Below are 18,115 nucleotides of genomic sequence, written 5' to 3' on the forward strand. Positions count from 1 at the left end.
ACCTGTTCTGTTCAAAGCACAAGTGAATGTAACTCAGATAATAGAGTCCATCAAGGAGATTTTCGCTACCACAGCAGTTCCAAATACTGCTAGTAATGGTGCTACTTGAGTTTCCACTATTTCCACACCAAATCAAGTCCTGGACTGTGGTATTTAAAATGAAGTGTAATAACTAAATTGCAGGACTGTAAAGCACCAAATCCAATCCAGAATTCCACACGACCAGACTACCAATGTCATTCTGTAGTCTCACTCCTGGAGACAAATATTTTTAAACTTAACAAGCTATTTTATTTCAATTGTAAGAAAATTACAACTATTTATCATGTTTTTTTTTTGTATGATTTTAAGTCATTTAAGATGTTAACATAACTTTATTAAAGCAACTTGTTTTTACATCCAAATTTTGAATATATTTAAAGCTGCAGTTTGTATGTTTTCAAGAAATCGGTGACTCTATTTGGTGATGTGTTCTCTTGGGAATTATTTGTTGCAGCTGTATCAATACATGAAAGTGAGTGGCTGTATTCCATGATGAAGATAATTTGTAACAGTGATACCTTGGCTGTGAACAAGAAAGCTACACTTAAGTTGAGCAATCAAGATTAGCTTCATCCCTATGGGAGTGAGTTTAAATCTTGAAACCATTTTAATGAGGCAAAAAGCAGTGAAGGGCTTTTTGCAGAGCAGCAATCTCTCTGTTCATGGTGGTCCTTGGAATATTTCAGTGCGTCAAATCTAACAAACTGCAGCTCTAATGACAGCAGTACAAATTGCAGTAGTAAATGTTAACTTGCCATGTTTGTCAGTCTGTATAAAGTATGCTGATGCAAGAACTGGTCTGTAATAACCTGTGTAAGATAAACCATTTCAGAGTTGCTAAGAGAAGCTAGTGAAAACAGGAGGCTGCTGGTGTCTTTGTTTTATCAGGTCAATCTTTTACTTTTTTCCACTGGTGTCTTTGTTTTATCAGGTAAATCTTTACTTTTTTCCATTCCCGCCTCATTTTTAGCAACCAGAAAACAGTCAAATGCCACCCAGCCAAATGTTTTTAAATTAAATAATTTTAACAAAATGTTAACTAATAAAATGTCCTACCTCCTTTTCTATGGCATTCTTGTCTTTATCCCTTTGATGAGCTCAATGTGGCCAAATCAAAGAGACAAACCAGGATTATGTAATTAATTTTTAATTACTTTGTATACAAAATATTCTAAGAAAACATGATTTTTTTTTTGTTTAACGTAACAAAACAATTCAAGTTTCCATGACGATGACCATAACAAAGCGTCCCCCCCCCCCCCCATTCAATATAAAACAGCATTCAGTGGACGATGAAGACGTGGGAATGTGGCGCTCAGAAATGAGCTGTTACTCTGTCAATCTCCAGAAGGTCATCCAGGATCTAGAGAGGAAAATAGAACATGAGAATTAAAAGGCAATCAGAAGGACTAACTTCACTGCACGCTTGGCTCCGTCTGTGTACTCACAATGTCCTGAGTGGTACCAATCTTCTTGGCCAGCTCGCTGCGCTCCATGGTGCTCAGGTACAGGTACTTGTTGAGGAGTTCTCCATCCAGGATGTTTCGCACGGCGTTCTGCAGGGTTCGTCTGTCGCTGTGCAGCATTCTGGACGCAACATACAAATGTGTCAATTGTGGAACAGTGACCACCAACGTGTGTCAAGTACTGTATGAAAGCATTGATCCATTTCGGTCCCTCGGGCCAGAGATGAACCCAACATAAGCAGATCCGAACCTGAAGGCCTTCGGGTTCAAGCCGGCGTGATGAGGCAGCATGGTGGTGAGAGCGTTCTGCAACATCAGCAGTCGGCGGTAGGTCTTCTCCTGCATGGGGAGGAGCAGCCCAACCCCTCCGTCCAGTGTGGCTGTGGGAGCAGGGAGACAAGACAAGGTTTAGTTCGCATTAACACACCAAACTTCCTTCCTGGAGCATTGGAGAGGGGGTGTTGTTTGACCCAGGGACACTCGAGAAAACCCTTTTGAAATATGAAATATGTTCCCTGATATGAAGGAACAATAACTTGCTCAACCAATTCTTTTAAGATTTTACATTTTTCTGGTGGATGTGTTTTTTCCCCCACATTTATTTCCTTTAAGCCACTTGATGGAAACGCATCTACTTCACATTTAGGTTTTGCAACATTTCAGAAGTTCACTAAAAATTTACTTGAGAATTGGTTGGAAATACAGCAAATCGTAGCTTCTATGCGGCTCATCAGTTGACAGAATGATCTAGGTTGTCAGCCATGACACAGTAGACAGCTTGGCCTCCTGGCTACCTACCGAACCATGTGATGTGCTTGTTGTCCCAGGTCAGAGACTTCTTGCTGGCAGTGTCCAGGGCTCCTCTGCAGGGCATCCTCCAGAAGGTGTTAATGTGCGCTCCGGCGTTGAAATCGGCTCGCCTCAGCAGGCGCATGCCGCCAAAGCTCTCTTTGGCTGCAACGGTAAAAGCACATACAGGATTACATGTCACCTGTTACATGACGTGATATCTGTAGAGGTAGTTCCAAAAATACTAGGCTTCTATACCTACCTTCAGGTAAATACATGTATACGGACAGATTCTTGTCTCGATCTGACACTAAAAGGAAAAGGGAAAAAAAACGTTAATGAGAAGAGGAAAAAGTTAAATCAATCATTCTGTCATTATTTTGTCCAAAGGGCGTTATTCACATTACCTAAGAATCCAAGCTGGTTGTTATCCACCATGAATTCGATGCTGTAAACCTCCAACGGCTTTGCATCCTGCGCTCCCAAAACAACGAGAAAAAACAGGAATCCCATGAGATTTGGAGAATATGGGTATTAGAATAAAGACAACTACAGTCAGAAAATTATCTCCAGCTGCCAGTGCTGCTCGCTTGAAGATAAACTCCACTAAACCCTAATTCCCACAGGACCCTCAGATGAAAACAAAGGGAGAGTTTTCACCATGAATACTCAGCTGGGTTGTACAGTTGAATCAATAAACACTAAACTGCATGTACTGCAGCCCACAGGTAATACTTAATCTCCCTTGTCACTTGAATACAATACTTCAGCCTGGTTGTTTGAAAGCTCCCCCAGCCCAACTCTAAAATAAATGCCTCCAATTATTGAGAAAGCTTGTTTATGAGGGCACATATGAAATGTATTATCCCAAACCTACAGGAATGTCTTCTTCTCTTCATGGACACTTACTCTCAATAGCTGGCTTTCCAATCAATAAACTTTCCAAGTATATTTATTTAATAGTCTCAACTCTAACACAACTATAGCTAGCATGAGGACAGTGTCGTTAGAGACGCACCCTGCTGACGAGCGACAGGGTCTTGCTCTCCTCCTGGTAGCGAAGCAGCGAGATGCTCTTCATGAGGTCCGCAGCCAAGATGAAATTCTTGATGCTGTACATCTGGTGGATGTAGAGCTGCGTGTCGATGAAGGCCATGCCGGTCAGGTCGTTGTCCTTCAGGCTCCACAGGAAGATCTGCGCAAACAGAGGGTGTGAGAGATGAAAGGGTCAAGAGTCATGATGAAAATGCTGTATTAGTTGATTACATACATACAGTGGCTATTAAAAGTATTCACCCCCCTTCACCTTTTGCACATTTTTCTGTGGTACAAAATTAGTTCAAAACATATTTGTTAGGCATTTTTGGTCTAAAATCTTTCTATCCATGTGTAGTGGAAATTCAAGAAATTAATGTTAAAGTATACTATCAAGTAAACTATCATCCTTCATTTACTATAGATGAAAGTACAGAGGGTTTTTCTGTCCAATTTATTCATTGACTTCCATAGTAAAAGTAGAGCAGGCAAAGTGCACTGATATGCCACCCAATGTACTTCAATATATTGTGATGGAAGGATGATAGTTCTGTGGACTGGAATCAAATGTCATCCCTAAGTCACACAGGTATTTCACACTGTGCTCCAGCATTATGAAGCAGAAAAAACCCCACAACATAAACCCAAAATTACCATTAAGATGTATTAAATGGACCTGGTATAAAACTTCCAAGCAAAAAAGGCAAAAGTAGAGCAATTCTGAAGAGAACATATGCTCAAATTGCCTGACTATCACTTAAATATGAAGAATGAAATGAATGGATTTTTAGCCACTCAATGAACTGTTACGTGAGATGTATTGAATAAGTGACAATGTGTCTGAGACCTTCTGCCCGATGGCGGAGACCAGGTATCCGCTGCAGTGACACAGAGCTGTGACCGGTCCCTTCTGTTCCTTCTCATAAAGGACTTTGAACTTGTTCTTGGTGAGGGGCTGGCCTGGTTCTGGCACCACTTCAATGACATCTAGGATCAGAATCTGAACCAAACAATCAAATATATAACACGGTCAGAGAATGACTGAAGCAAAAACGACGCTATCAACGTTTCAGTCAACATGAGAGAAAAAGGTTATAACCTGACTATGAGGTTTTCTTTGGAGTTTTTCCTTGTTCTCATTGAAGGTCTATGGTCGGGGCGTGTCGTTGTCATTTATTGTTTTCATAATGTGGCCCTGTGGAGCCCTTTGAGACTCACCGTGATTAAGGGCTGTACAAATAAACTGTGCTCAGTGTCCTGCTCAAGGGCACAGTTTGTCAATATGACACATGGCTGTTACCAGGGTGTCTACAAGTTAAATTTAAGGCTTTTTAATACCATTTTAATGTCAGTTAGAATTAACTTTAAGAGTGTTTAAGGGAAAAAAATCGCAATTGAAAAAAACAACAACTACAGGCCTATCAAAATACAGGTCTTGCACGAAAAGTGCACGGAGGATGCTACAGCTATAATCAAATGTCAGTGTGATGTATTGGTGGGAGCTCCTCACCCGGCCCCTACAGGTGACCTCCTCCCCCTGCATCAGGCAGGTCCCTGCTGCCACGTAACCCTTCAGCCCAGACACCGTCTCCTGACTCTTCAGGGCCACCGTCTTCATGCAGGTCACGTGCTCCCACTCCTCCAGGTCGATCCTTATGGAGACAGGAAAAGGTCACAGTAAAGTGAGGGCGTCTCAACACTTATCTCTTTTTACCACGACACTGTGGTGTTCCAAGAGGAAAAATCTGGTCAGTCAGGGTGACGCTATCAAATTTCATCAGTGTAATAAAAAATAATTTTAAAAAAATCATTAAAAATTCTTCATTTTGGCATTTTATAATTCAGCACATTGTTGTATAAGCAGTGCTTGTATGCATGAAATATACTAAACGCTATGTTTAGTATATTTCGGTTCAGTTGCTAACATTAAATAGCCAAGTAGCCTAACATCATTGTATTCTCCATAGAAGAAATGAAGGCAGCTGATATATAGGGAGCCAGAGAGCTGAGATCACTTTCAAATAAACCAATAATGAATTAGGTACACAAATACATTTTATGCAAATGTGATGTGGGACTGTATAGAATTTGTGGGCCAACCAATCCCACCAAAGAAGAGGTGGGGTTTCACAGTATGTAGGCAGTCATCTGTTTACTACAATAACAACAACAACCAGAATGAAAACAGAGAAAGTAGCAGTAGAAAAGTTAGTAGTAATTATATCAATTGTGTTCTGGGTTGTTTCTGGAAAGTTGGCCATTAGTACTGTTTGCTGATAGTGGAAGCAGCTGGTCATTACAGAAACAGACCCGCTTTTCATTATCAGGTCAAAATGTGTTGCTACAAAAAAGCAGAATACGAACACGCTCTGACTAAGCTTGTGTGAAGCGGGCCTCTATTTTTTAAGGTCGCTACTGTTCTATTAAAACAGGATGATCCCTTTGTTTTTGAAAACTGCACAATATCTGACTATCTTCTTTACTGTGTAGAAGACAGGCTAGAGATGTATTACCGTGTGTTGGGGATGGCCTCCCAGCTGACAGGAGAGATGAGCTGGATGGAGAACTTCTCCTGCTGAGGGTTAATGTAACGTTCATCTGCAGGACGACAGACGAAAGCCAACATTTATTACCACATTACCAAAAAATCATTAGCCTTTTGAGAACATCGACATCAGCGACACAGAATCTGACATGACACATTTGGAAAGACGGACTAAAGTGAAACATAAAATCTCTGAATGTTTAAGTGAGGGTAAATATGAAACAATGCTCATGTCTGACCTCTGTCTATGACCTCAAACTCCTTCTCCTCGCCGGTCATCCTGGGGATGCGAGTGCACAGCTCTTTCACACTGGTGCACACGGCATACACCTGAGAGGGAAAACCCAAAATCACACAGAAGAAACTCAGATCAAAAGAGGAAACCCTTCAAGTTATTCTCATTGATTTTTTTCTCTCCCTGTCAGAAAACTCTGGGGGCCGCCGAGCGCTTTCATCTCCGAATTTGAAAGCAGTCCGGTCAATATGCTTTTGTTTTGCATCACCACCACATGAAAAGCGCTGCTACACCTCTAAGTCTAAGTGACGCAAGTGTAGGTGTGCGAGTCCAGGGAATGTGTTTTGACTTCAATATGTGTCAACTAGCTGCTCTGTTGCCTCTGGTGCTGCGTGGGTTGAGTCAGAGGGGCCCTTGCCTTGGATTCGACATGGTAGGAGACGTAGTGCACGGTGCACCGCAGTGGGATTTTCCTCACTGGCCAGGGGGCATCGTAGGACAGATAGGTGGGCAGGACGCTGATCCTCAGCTCTCCCTGTGGGGAAAACATAACCACACACAGACACAAGGTTTAATATACCAATACTCAGAGGGCAAGGCTTGGAAACACTTCAAATAACTGGAAACTAGGTGAAAGGAAACCTAGAAAACAACAGGAAATTAACATGAATGAAAATAAAAACAAGGTGGTGAACAATAGCAATGATCCAAACCATTATGAAAATCTCTAATGTCTAATATCTAATAATAATGATAATAAAACAAGTAATTCATACTTCAAATTCAAGTCTCATTAGAATCAGATCATATTACTCATAGACAACCAGTGTAGTACTGATCAATTATACAATATATATGTAATCAAAGTGCATCATATTCATTATACCCTATTTTGGAGGACAATGTTAATACATTACAATTACATTTTATTTCATTCAGAACCAGTAAGGGAATATTATCCTAGAAAAGAGTGGATTGAGAGAACAGAAACATTACATTTCTGTTGGCTCAGAGTAGAGCAACTGGAAAATGATTCTGTTATCAAGACCTGCCAGAGAGGAGAATCTTCTGAAGTCGGGTAGCATACAAACACCTGCATTAACATCACCAAAGTGAGAAATGTGTCCTCGGTTTGTACCTGTTTGTTGAAGTAGAGGAAGCCTTTGGGGCAGTTGATGTTATGGAAAGGGGAGAAAGACTCAATGGAGCCGTCGATGATCATGGGGTGAAGCCTCATGGCTCCCCGAGAGGTGACCAGCATCCAGTGAGGAGACGGTCCACAGATGAAAACCTGGGGCGACAAGGAAACGTGGGAAAATGACTTGGGTTATCAAAGAATCCATGAGAGGGATGTCAAATCGCTTGAGACTGTGGATGCTGCCGCTGTAGCCCTCAAATCGCTAACAAAATCCCCTTTACCCCCGAGTATCCGGAGATGTCCTCGAAGTATCTGAACCTGGCCACCCGGCTTTTCAGCGCTGGACTCTCGTCGACGGCGCCGCCCTCCGCCTTCTTGTCTTTCTTGAGCTTGGATTTCTTCTCTCTGAAGTTAATGTTGTGCGGCATCTGTGCACAGCAGAGTACGAGCATTTTAAATATTCACTTTATACAAAAGCTGTTGACTTGATTTGGCTGATGTTTATCTACGTCTAAGCTCTTACTTTCTTGAAGCGCACTTTCAAGTTGCTTTGAGCCTGCTGCTGATCATAGGGGAAAGCTTCGTAGATAAGAAGCTCTTGTTCCACGTGGACCTAGAAAACGGGAAAACACTTTGTCATATCCTGTTTTCATTAAATCACACGGATTGACATTCCCTCTTCTGATGCAGTTAAACTGAATTTAATTCATTCAAATGTTTATTGAGCTTAAAGAGGGTGCATGCTGAGTTCTGTCGTTTTAAGGTTTACAGAGACATTTGATTTGACATTTTCAGTGCATTAGCTTGCTAAGGGATCCAAGTTTTAAAATTTCTAAACCAACATAACACATGTGGTGCTGCACGTGTCTCCTGTATGTTTTCCTGCTACTAATCAGATGCCAAGTTTTAAGTGATCTGCATGCGTTTCACACTTTGCTGGCATACGTTTCCACACATCAACCTGAAACTGAGTAATACAATGTATTTCACCTTCATTATTATATTTCAGGATAACTAATTTTAAGAAGAATATGCTTTTTTCCCACCAAAACACAACAGATTTCACTGTTTCATTGTTGACCAAGACAAGCTGTAATGATGAACTCTGTATGCACGTCTCAGTTCTGAACTTAAAAACTCACCAGTAGGTATGGCCTGCTGTGATTGTAGCCAAGTGAAACCAAAGACACCTCTTTGACCAATGGGATCTCTCCCTGTCGCGTCACTTCCTCTTTTTTACCCTCCCCCTGTGTTGCTGATTGGCCGGAGGAGCTGTCAACCAGCACTCTCTGGCCAACGGGGAAGTTCTTCACCAGGAACACCAATCGCCAATCTGGGAGCTGGTAAATCTGCAATAAAACAGAGTGAATATAGCAACAGTATTAACATGCATTACAAGTGCTTTGTAGAACACAATTTGCTCTTGCCATTGATGTGTAAAGTATATAAGCCATACCTCCATCACACCGTTTTCCCTCACTATCATGCACCAGTGGGTGGGGTCTGCTTTGCCCGAGCTTCCCTCACTTCCGTAGGCCATCGGTGCTGAAGAGCCGCGGTTGCCATCGTCCTTTGTAGGCGTCGCACCAGAGTCTCCATACAGCATTTCCTCCTCATCGTCCACTGTGTTACTACACAAACACACACATTCCACATCAATCCATTCATTGTGAGATTCTGGGTTGGAGAGAGCAGTTGGGGCGACTGGTAAATTGAGTATGGGGGCCCTATACATTCTTACCTGAGGTCCTGGATGATTGTCTCTGTCTCAGACTGGCTCCTGGCTATGGTGTCCTCTTTGACTGAGCAGCTCACTTTGTTTTCTGTGGTGAACATCCCGCTCACATCTCGGAACGCACACAGCGTGATCACGCGTGATTGCTGTGGGAAGAGAGGCAGTCCTGACGAGGTTAGTGTCAGTTACCGCTACAAGCTACTTGAGTGAATCGTGCCAATCCGGTTGTACAGAAACACCCCCAGATAATGAGGCTTTGAATTTACGTCTCAAATCTCCAAGCAACCACAGTTGGCACTAGCATGGAGGTCCAATTCAGAATTAGCTGTGTGCAAATAGTGTTTAGATATGTAAAAAATGGGGAGATGTGAAAAAGATGTGAGGTTGTGGACGTGGATCCATACAGTAACATTATTAGTAAAAGTGAATAGTCTGATAACATAGATTTGTTTCCAAATTTAGTTTACTATGACACAGTAAACTGTCTTGCCTTTGGTCCTAGTCTGAACTCCAAAACCTCTGACTTGCACCTTGTTAAGCGTTAGAAGAGTACTCAGGTAATTTAAACTGTTGTTTGCTTTGTTAGCAGCTAATTAGCCAACAAGCTAACTTAGCAAAACAACTTAAGTTGATGTTAACATGCAACTACCAGCCACGTAACGTTAGCTTTTGTCCAAATCAGATGCGTTAACAACAAGACTCTGATGATTAGGTCGAAACACAAAATCAATCAGATCAATCAGTGAAGAAATGAAGTCTCCAGCCAACACAGAAACTAATCATGTCTATTTACTGCTGAGACAGCCAAGTCCTACGTTTAGATATGCAATCAGCTCTTTGTAGCCACTATTGCCAAGAGCTGAGGGCGTGTTACATCAACTGAAAGCCCTCTATCAGCATTGATGGGTATGATTCACTCACAGTGGGGATCTGTGGTTTCTGCAGGGCCAGCCGGTGCGTCTTCCCCATGTACGAGTCACTCTTCAGCACAAACATGGTGACCACTCCCTCTGCGGTCATGATGACCACGAAGGGGTCGGCCACGGAGCACTGCACTATGGGAGAGCCCAGGTCCACCGGGATGAAGTGCAGCTGTGTCACTGAAAGCAGGGTTGGTGAGAGAGTACATGCAAGTGAAACGGGTGACAGAAAGAATAGGATTACTCCTTCAATAAAAGATGGATACAATAGATGCTTAAACCATGGAATGGGTGAGTATGTGATTTGGATTGATTGGACGGTGTCCATTATTTTTCGAATCACTCCAAAACAACTATTGGACATCATTCAAAAGTGATCATCACATTTTGAACATCCTGTATATAGGCTGTAAATTCACATCTCTTTTTCCTTCATATTTAGATATTTTCTCATTTGTTTTTATATTGCATATAGGATGACATTTTAATCATTTACATTTTTTGTATATTTTCATACTGTAACTGCAACGACTTAATTTGACCATGGGGATTACTGAGGTTTCATGTTTACCTCCTTCCAGCAGCCGTATGCCCATGGGCGAGACCTGGATGATGTACTTGTTGTCCCCGATGTTTCCAGCGAACACAGTGGGCCCCTGGGTGGCGAAGCCGCTGGTGTCCAGCTCCATGATCTCCTGACCTGTCTGAAGGATCTACAGGAAAACACACAACTCAATCATTATATTACATAAAATCCTAATCGTATAATGAATAACTCCCGTCCTCAGATCTGATTGGCTGAATCATGTTCAAATCCGCTGTAACAATACCCCATAAATACACATTTGCCCACATAATAGTTTATTTAAAAATTAATGATATAATATATATTCTTATCTAATATCTATTCTTAAACAAATCACAATTACAATTTCAAGAGGTAAGATGTGTGTGCTTGTGTGTGTTTCTACCATGGTCGAGTCCTCTCTGCTCAGAATGAGGAAGCCATGCTTCTTTTTATCATCCTCCAGGGAAGGCTCCGTCTTCTCCTCGTCCTCTTCCTCCTTGTCCTCCTTTTCCTTATCTTCCTCTTCACCGTCCTCAGCGGCCTCCGCCTCGGCCCCGTCCTCAGACTCGCCTTTTTTTGCAGCCTGGGAAACAAAGCATCCGTAAAGAAATGTCTAACTGGGGGGGAAAAAATCGTCCATCACGCAAATACTGCAAAATACAGTAAAAAAGGCGAAATACACTTACTTTTTTGTCTTCTTTGACCTCACTTGAGATAACTGTCCACATGTCATGGCAACCTGGCAACTCAAATGTGGTGACTACTTGGGGTCGGATGCTTCTCTGGTGACACAATGGAGAGGAAACAAATCAAAGCAGGCAAGGAAAAAGTCAGAGAGAGAAAATAATGAATGACAGAATCGCACAAGTATATATTTCCTTCTATGCATGTAAGAATAAAGCTTGCCAGCCTGTGTCTGGGGTGTTTACAGGCTACTCCATTGATCTCTGAGGCAGCCCTGGTAAACCCAGACTTCACTGTAGCACCATCACTGGACCTGTGGCAGACGTCCCTCACGACCACAGGTTTTAGGACAGTGCGGCAATAATTATACATAAACATATCCATGTTCAAATGTGTAAGAAACAAAGGAGCTCAGTGTGTGGGTTTTACCTGAAGTACAGACAGTGCACCGTTTTTGCCAAACCCAGAACATACCACAACCTCCAGGTCAGGCTCGGGGCTGCCCTGGAACTGTGGGTGAGGCAAAAAATCAAAGTCAACAACTTCAAAAGACAATTCTTGAGATGGTAATTTCATCTCTGCTCAAGCGACTTTGGGATATAAAATCTTGAGGAAAGATGCCAAAGACAACAGGAAACATCTTTTATACAAAAAAAGGTCAAAGTTTTAAGTTCCATTTCCTTTGCATGCTAGTCTTCTCTTTTTCTAGTCTTCAACCCATATTGGTTGATTGTACAAATGATGCAGTCACCACTTGGGCCAATTAGTGCATAAATGAAAAATGCTTGCTATATTGGAAAATCCAATATAGCATATACACTGGTGGTCCTGGTGTCAAGTCTGTAAAAATGTCATGTCATTCCAACATGCAGTGTGGGAGATATGGCGCGTTATTTGAATTTTTCATTTTCCCCTGTAACTGTGGGCTAATCAGTGTAATTCTGAACATAAAATCCATAACTAGATCATATTCAATACAACCATGATCTACAAAGACACCAGAATGAGTTTTAAGTTACTGTACCTCTTCAGACAAGAAGGCAGGCTCACCCATGGAGGCACTGGCACAAGGTCCAATGTTCAGTATGCTATCGCACACCTGTAAGAAAACCCAGCAAAGACCTTATATCACATTTCATAATCCTAAAATAGATACTTAAATAAATAATAACCAATAAAACTGGTTGGTTTTTGTACCTCAAAGGAATAGGTGGCCAGCTGAGTGCCTGACTGGGCCTCACTACCATACACTTCGATCTCATCCACCTCATCTGATAAAACAAATGTTAGGTGTAACACATATTATATGATTTATCCGTTGATCGGTAGCTACCACACCTATTTCTAATATATAGCAAAATTAAAATTGTCAGCATACCAGTCCAGTTGGTGGAGGAATCCATCCGCTTCTTTTTGCTCGGTGGTTCCTCCTGAAATTGTCATTAGCAATGATTTAGCATAAAGATCATATTGGACACAAACAAGCAAATAAATCCTTCCAAGTGCAGTGACAATGTGATATGCATTTACAGTGCTGGACTGACATCAAAAGAGCAGTGTCTTATTTAAACGAATGGCTGAAACATTTTTGACAAGCACAGACCAAAGTTCAGTCAAGATGATAGTTACCGGCTTATCTTTATCCCTATCTTTCTCTTTTTCTTTGTCCTGCTTTTCTTTCCCCTCCTCCTCCGGCGTCTCCTGCAGCTTCTCTGTGTACTTTAGGAGCAGCGAGTTTCCGAGGCGGGAGCCCAGGAAAAGGTAGCCTGGCTCCATGGTCATCATCTGGAAGAGCAAAGCCCAGAGTGAGAGGCATAATTGCAAAAAGAGGGCGGCAGGTCAGCACACTGTCCATTCTAAATCCTCTCCGGGCTGACCGCAAGCACAGAGTGTTTACTTGATAGCCTTCAAGGTCAGCCAGCAATAGACGACATTCTGCCTGTGGTCTGTGTGCAAAGATCTGAGGGGGAAATGTGAGCAAGCTCTTCATGACACAGCACGATTCTGAGGTTAGACCGATATATTGGTTTGCTGATATATTGGGCCGATACTGGAATTTTTTTTTTTTTTTAATGGATATTGACCAGTCAGTATCATCCACCTCTGATATGATGGATATGATGCAGTTTGATTAATAAGTACATTACAGTATATTTTAGTTTATTGTATATTGATTGTATATGGAAAGCCCTAAACCTGAATTGATTCTAATGCAACATTTTGATTAGATTCCACACAAATATGCATCAATATGTTGTTATTATTATTATTACTATTGTTAGTAGTAGTAGTAGTAGTACCCTGGGTTTCCATGGAGAGTTTAGTGCCCCGTGGTCTAAATGTTGTTTCAGAGGCTTTTCCACCCTGCTAAGAATGCAATTCTAGGGAAAACACTTAACACTTGGAATTTTTGGCATGATAATTGTCGATATTGGCTTTTGGCAGCTTCAATAAAAAAATATCGGTATGGGCCTTCCAAAACCCATTTAGCTCAACCCCCCCACCCCTCCGTATAGAAACTCTCAGGTAAAAGCTGCCGTCAGCACATCTTGAGTATGTAGAACTGCAATTACTCTCCAGATAGAGACTGCCTGCATCATCAGCACTTACACAGGTGGTCAGGACGCTGGCAGCTGCCTTGTCGAAGTGGAAAGCCCGAACACTCCTCATGCCATCAGTGATGAGGGTCAGCACATAACTACAGAGAGGACAAGACAATCGTCAACAAAGAGTCATAAACTGCCGTCATGGTTAATGTATTGTATGACTGGCGTTCCACTCACATTTCGCCTCCTTTCAAAGAGATGACCATCTTATCATAGTCAATGAAGGCGGACTGGGAACAGTCTAGTGTGATCTTCACTTCATCTTGCACACCTGGATGATAAAACATGTTACAGATATCATATGGCCTTTACAGTAAAGAGGCCAGAGTTAGATATCAAAGATACCAGTGTAGATATGTGTGTTTTGAGGTGATGACACTCACGCAGTGGGAAGGCCGTGGTCCCAGTTGTTTGAGAATTGAGAGAGACTCCATATGGCGGAACACTCTGGTTTAGGTACAGCAATGAATTCACAGCAAACACCACGACACCACCTAGAAAGATTTGATATGTAATCAGCATGCAAACAAGCTACAACGTGAAACATTATTACAATCAAGGACACATCACTCATTTTAAACAATCCTACAGAAAATTCCTTTATGATGAATTGGAAACATATTGGCCACACAGCTGGTGAGCAGTGACAGAGGGGATAATGTCCATAAAGGCTGAGCTCACCGATGGGCTTGGGGACAGCCATGACCTGTGTACAGTCAAAGGGCAGATTGCTGAGAGACCAGATGACGGGATGGACCTTCTGCATGATGTTGAGGGAGATGGCAACGATGCTACAGGTGTCCTGCCGCACAGCCACGCGCCTAGAAGAGTGATCAGAGAACGAAAGTTAAAGGTTGACTGAAATTTGATATGCTTAGAAGCACAAAGACTAAGTTGTAGTCATATTTATTGCATACAAGACACTACTTACAATGATGGTATATACGATCGATTACATTGTAAGTCACTCTGGATAACAGTTCAGTACATATCAAAGTAATAGACAATGTTGTGGTAGACTGACCCAGGCCATGTCTGGTTGGGCTCATACAGGATGAGCAGTGTGGGCTCGTAGTAGCCATGGAGGAACTTCATATCAATGATGTTTAGCAGCTTCTCATCCAGCTCACGGACATCAATGATGTAGCTGGGTAGGAAGCTGGATTTGGGTCTGCAGGAGAGATATACAGTTAAACATGCCTGCAATTAGACAATTACACATAAATACGTTTTATATTCATTAAAGCAGTGTTTCTCAACTGGTGGAAATGGGGCTTTTTTCATTTTTGTTATGACAAAAAAAAAAAAAGTATTGCATTTGCCCACAGTCAAACACACCACTGACTATTGAGTGTTAACGTAAATACAAATAGCAGCAGACAAAATGGAAAAGTTGAAACAAAGGGCTCAGTTTTAACTTATGTTCCATCCTTCTTTTTTTGTTTTTCTTATGTAGGAAATACATTTATTGCAACTACAATGTAAAAGGTTATTATTACGAGGGAGGAGGGGTGTGAAATTCTCAAAGGGGGGCATGACGGGAAAAGAACCGCTAATAATTCTGTTGGCACCTTTCACAAATTTGACACCAACACTGCCAAGATTAGAGGTTACAATACCACTGAGGACATCCATACTTAAAATGTATGCACTCATGGTACTGTGAGGCTCTTTGGATAAAAGTGTCCACCACATAACAAAATGAAGCCAGTGAGCAGTAGGTGTAGTGGACTGTGAACATACCCTTCTCCAACTACACCCTCCTGCTCATCAGTTAGAGTGTCCTTTCTGAACGGCAGCACCACAAGTTTGGTGCCATAAACCAGCATTACAGCACAGCGATTCTCTGGATCCACACGAACGATGGGAATGTGTACATTCTGGACGAATCCATCCTGAAAATTGAAAAAGAGGGCAAATTAGTTAGATCATTCTGGTAACAACTCAGTATGTTTTCTTAACTTGTTTTCTTATTTAAACATTATCAGTGACTGTGTCCACTAAAAATCTGTTAAACTCAAAGTGACAAATTTGCTTGTGCATGTAAATTTAACTAATTTTTTTGTCCAACTACTTTTCAGTTGTGCTGGACAGATAATGCAGTTGAACCCTGAGTATAAACACATTCCCTGAGTTCTTGTTTCAACATACTCTGAGCTCTGGCTCCTCAAAGAAATGAAGAGAGAGAGTCTTCAGGTCGTGCGTCCCTGGGTCATACTCCACCACTGACAACTGAGAACAGAACAAAAAAAACATTAGTCAGTGAAAAACACTTCTGGGTGGGTTAAGTGTAGTTCCAACAGGAAGGCAGTGGGACCGTGCAACTGGTCAGATGCAGATACCTTTGCATCTTTGAAACTGAGCAGGAGCGCGTCTCTGCTGGCTCCGACAAGCTGCACACTGGCCATGGACATAACATTGCCAAAGAGAGAGAAGGATGCCACCTGCTCCAGCTTCTCCTTACGAGACTTAGCATCTGTAAGGAAAGACAAGAGTGAGGTGTGAACACAAATAGACCAAAACAAATTTGTCATTTATCAATGCCAAAATATGCATTTTGAGAAAGATGTTTGGCCATACCTGGATTCTTGTCAGTCTTTGAGGTATTCTGAAATAATGAAGTAAATGTTATACACATCGTAAGGAGCCATACCTTTTTATGCATACAATTTAAACCTTGACAGAAAAGAAAATGCTCAATAGTGATATCTTCACCTCCACATCATGGATTATCCTGTAGACATAAAGTTGAGATGTTCCAGCAACGACCAAATTCTTCTCCTTGTTGGATATGAAGTTGCAGTAGACAGAGAACTCCACTGCAGTGGGGGTGTGGGCTTGTCTGTACACAGCATACATCCTGGAAGGCTGCCGTCAGCATCTGACAGGGGATAAGATTCACATCAGTCAGCAGCAATGACTGGAATAGGACCTTTAAGTGCTGTTCTCTCTTGCAAGGAGAGGACATTACATTGACATTTAATGAAATAAGTGCTGTTTGGTGGATAATCTATGTGCCGAATTTACCATAAGATTCTCACGACTCATATATGTTCTTATGTCAGGGTCTATTAGGCATGTATGTTTTCTGATAAGCAAGGCCAAATTAAATGGCCAGACTTTTGAATTGGGTTTGGCGTGACGATCTCTCCAACAGAATGGCACATACCTGATTGCCATAGACTAGTTATGGAAAATTGTCACATAGCTAATTAAGATAATAACGTTAATATTACAGCACGGATCTTAATTTCAAGTGTCCGGTGCCATAATGACTAACAACGTTAACGGAAATGAAATAATGTTCTCTAGTAATAAAGGATTGCCTTGTCAACTCATGCCATGGATGCGCAATGATGCTTCCCTGCTTTCAAACATTAGCCAATAAGTTACCTAAGGTTAGCTTGGACAGTTAATTCATTAGCTTTCAACCTGGAAACAAATACTGATTTTATGAGATATACAACTCTAATTAGCCAGCTACTGTGACTATATCCCTGGTAAATAACTTGTGGGGTAACGTTATGTACCAGGCGGTAGCTATGTTAGCAACATGGCTAATAATCCTAATTGTAGCTAGCATGGCACCGCAGCACATAACTAACGCTTGACTGTAGTTTTTCAGGTATGTTTTGGCTAACCGTGAATTAAACTTGTCAACATACCTATGTTAAACGCGTTATAGTTTCCAGTTTTAGTCTTCCGTTTTCTGTTTATATCTAGTATGTCATATTGCATGGGCTGCTAACTCAGCTATCTTCTGATAGCCAAGTAGGCTAGCTGTTGTGCTGCTGTTGGAGCTCTGGAGTTGCTCCGGTTTCTTCCGGTCTGTACCTACGTTTCAAAATAAAAGTCTTAATGACAATCTTACTAATTCGGTGATTTCCAAACTGGGGTTCAGGGACCATCATGGGTCCTTGTGAAGGTTAGAGAGGTCCCCAGCAAAATCAAGGATAGCTTAATTTCGGTATTATTTCATTTGCTATAGCAAAATAACAAATGTACAAGAATGACTGTTAATGTCCCTACTGTTGTAACTCTGCACAGTCATATCTAATAACAAAAATCTTCTCAAATTGGGATGTAGTCTAATGCATATCTTTTGGGACCTTGATGTAAAATAACGAGGATACCCTGTATTTATGCAGTTTATGCAGTGTTTCCCACTTCTCTTTCCTTCTACCCATAGTAATTACCTAACTTGAGGCTTTGATTCAAAATGTATTTGGCCAAATTGTAGGTACCTCTTCTCACATACATCTTAACGAATATGGAAATGTGAAATTTAGCTTTTTCCAACTTTAATAACCCGTCATCATTCAAATCACAGGTCCATTTAACCTTGTTTACAC

At 41.5% G+C, this 18,115-nt stretch overlaps 1 protein-coding gene across 1 annotated transcript; it reads right to left on the reverse strand.

The window, feature by feature from the left end:
- Positions 1 to 9: 9 nt before the first annotated feature.
- cpsf1 (cleavage and polyadenylation specific factor 1) lies at positions 10 to 17,533 on the reverse strand. Its single transcript, XM_071517921.1, has 38 exons — positions 17,429 to 17,533; positions 16,479 to 16,644; positions 16,344 to 16,371; positions 16,106 to 16,239; positions 15,915 to 15,995; positions 15,507 to 15,658; positions 14,788 to 14,934; positions 14,445 to 14,584; positions 14,147 to 14,257; positions 13,941 to 14,034; positions 13,768 to 13,855; positions 12,822 to 12,942; positions 12,536 to 12,589; positions 12,355 to 12,428; positions 12,182 to 12,256; positions 11,587 to 11,667; positions 11,178 to 11,255; positions 10,877 to 11,005; positions 10,477 to 10,618; positions 9,907 to 10,085; positions 8,992 to 9,131; positions 8,707 to 8,881; positions 8,393 to 8,599; positions 7,774 to 7,863; positions 7,532 to 7,678; positions 7,251 to 7,403; positions 6,531 to 6,647; positions 6,117 to 6,207; positions 5,846 to 5,930; positions 4,843 to 4,984; positions 4,180 to 4,332; positions 3,316 to 3,492; positions 2,705 to 2,771; positions 2,560 to 2,607; positions 2,307 to 2,462; positions 1,759 to 1,888; positions 1,491 to 1,629; positions 10 to 1,405 (listed from the first exon to the last, which is right to left on the reverse strand). Exons 2-38 carry the CDS (start codon positions 16,620 to 16,622, stop codon positions 1,358 to 1,360), a joined length of 4,317 nt encoding a protein of 1,438 aa, XP_071374022.1. The 5' UTR covers positions 16,623 to 16,644; positions 17,429 to 17,533; the 3' UTR covers positions 10 to 1,357.
- Between the last annotated feature and the right edge of the window lie 582 nt (positions 17,534 to 18,115).

The sequence above is a fragment of the Centroberyx affinis genome, unplaced genomic scaffold (assembly GCF_046629955.1).
Source record: "Centroberyx affinis isolate AG114_WGS23_722 - 3 ecotype Tasmania unplaced genomic scaffold, CSIRO-AGI_Caff_v1 ptg000541l_1, whole genome shotgun sequence".
In the NCBI taxonomy this organism is placed as follows: domain Eukaryota; kingdom Metazoa; phylum Chordata; class Actinopteri; order Beryciformes; family Berycidae; genus Centroberyx; species Centroberyx affinis.

What these genes read in the sequence shown, in the direction of transcription:
- cpsf1 (XM_071517921.1), bottom strand. Translation starts at nt 16,622, where the DNA reads ATGTATGCTGTGTACAGACAAGCCCACACCCCCACTGCAGTGGAGTTC. An exon ending in CTGCCTTCTTGTCTGAAGAG is followed by an intron (nt 11,668 to 12,181) that starts GTACAGTAACTT and finishes CCTCACCCACAG; the next exon opens with TTCCAGGGCAGCCCCGAGCC. An exon ending in GCAGAGAGGACTCGACCATG is followed by an intron (nt 10,619 to 10,876) that starts GTAGAAACACAC and finishes GTTTTCCTGTAG; the next exon opens with ATCCTTCAGACAGGTCAGGA.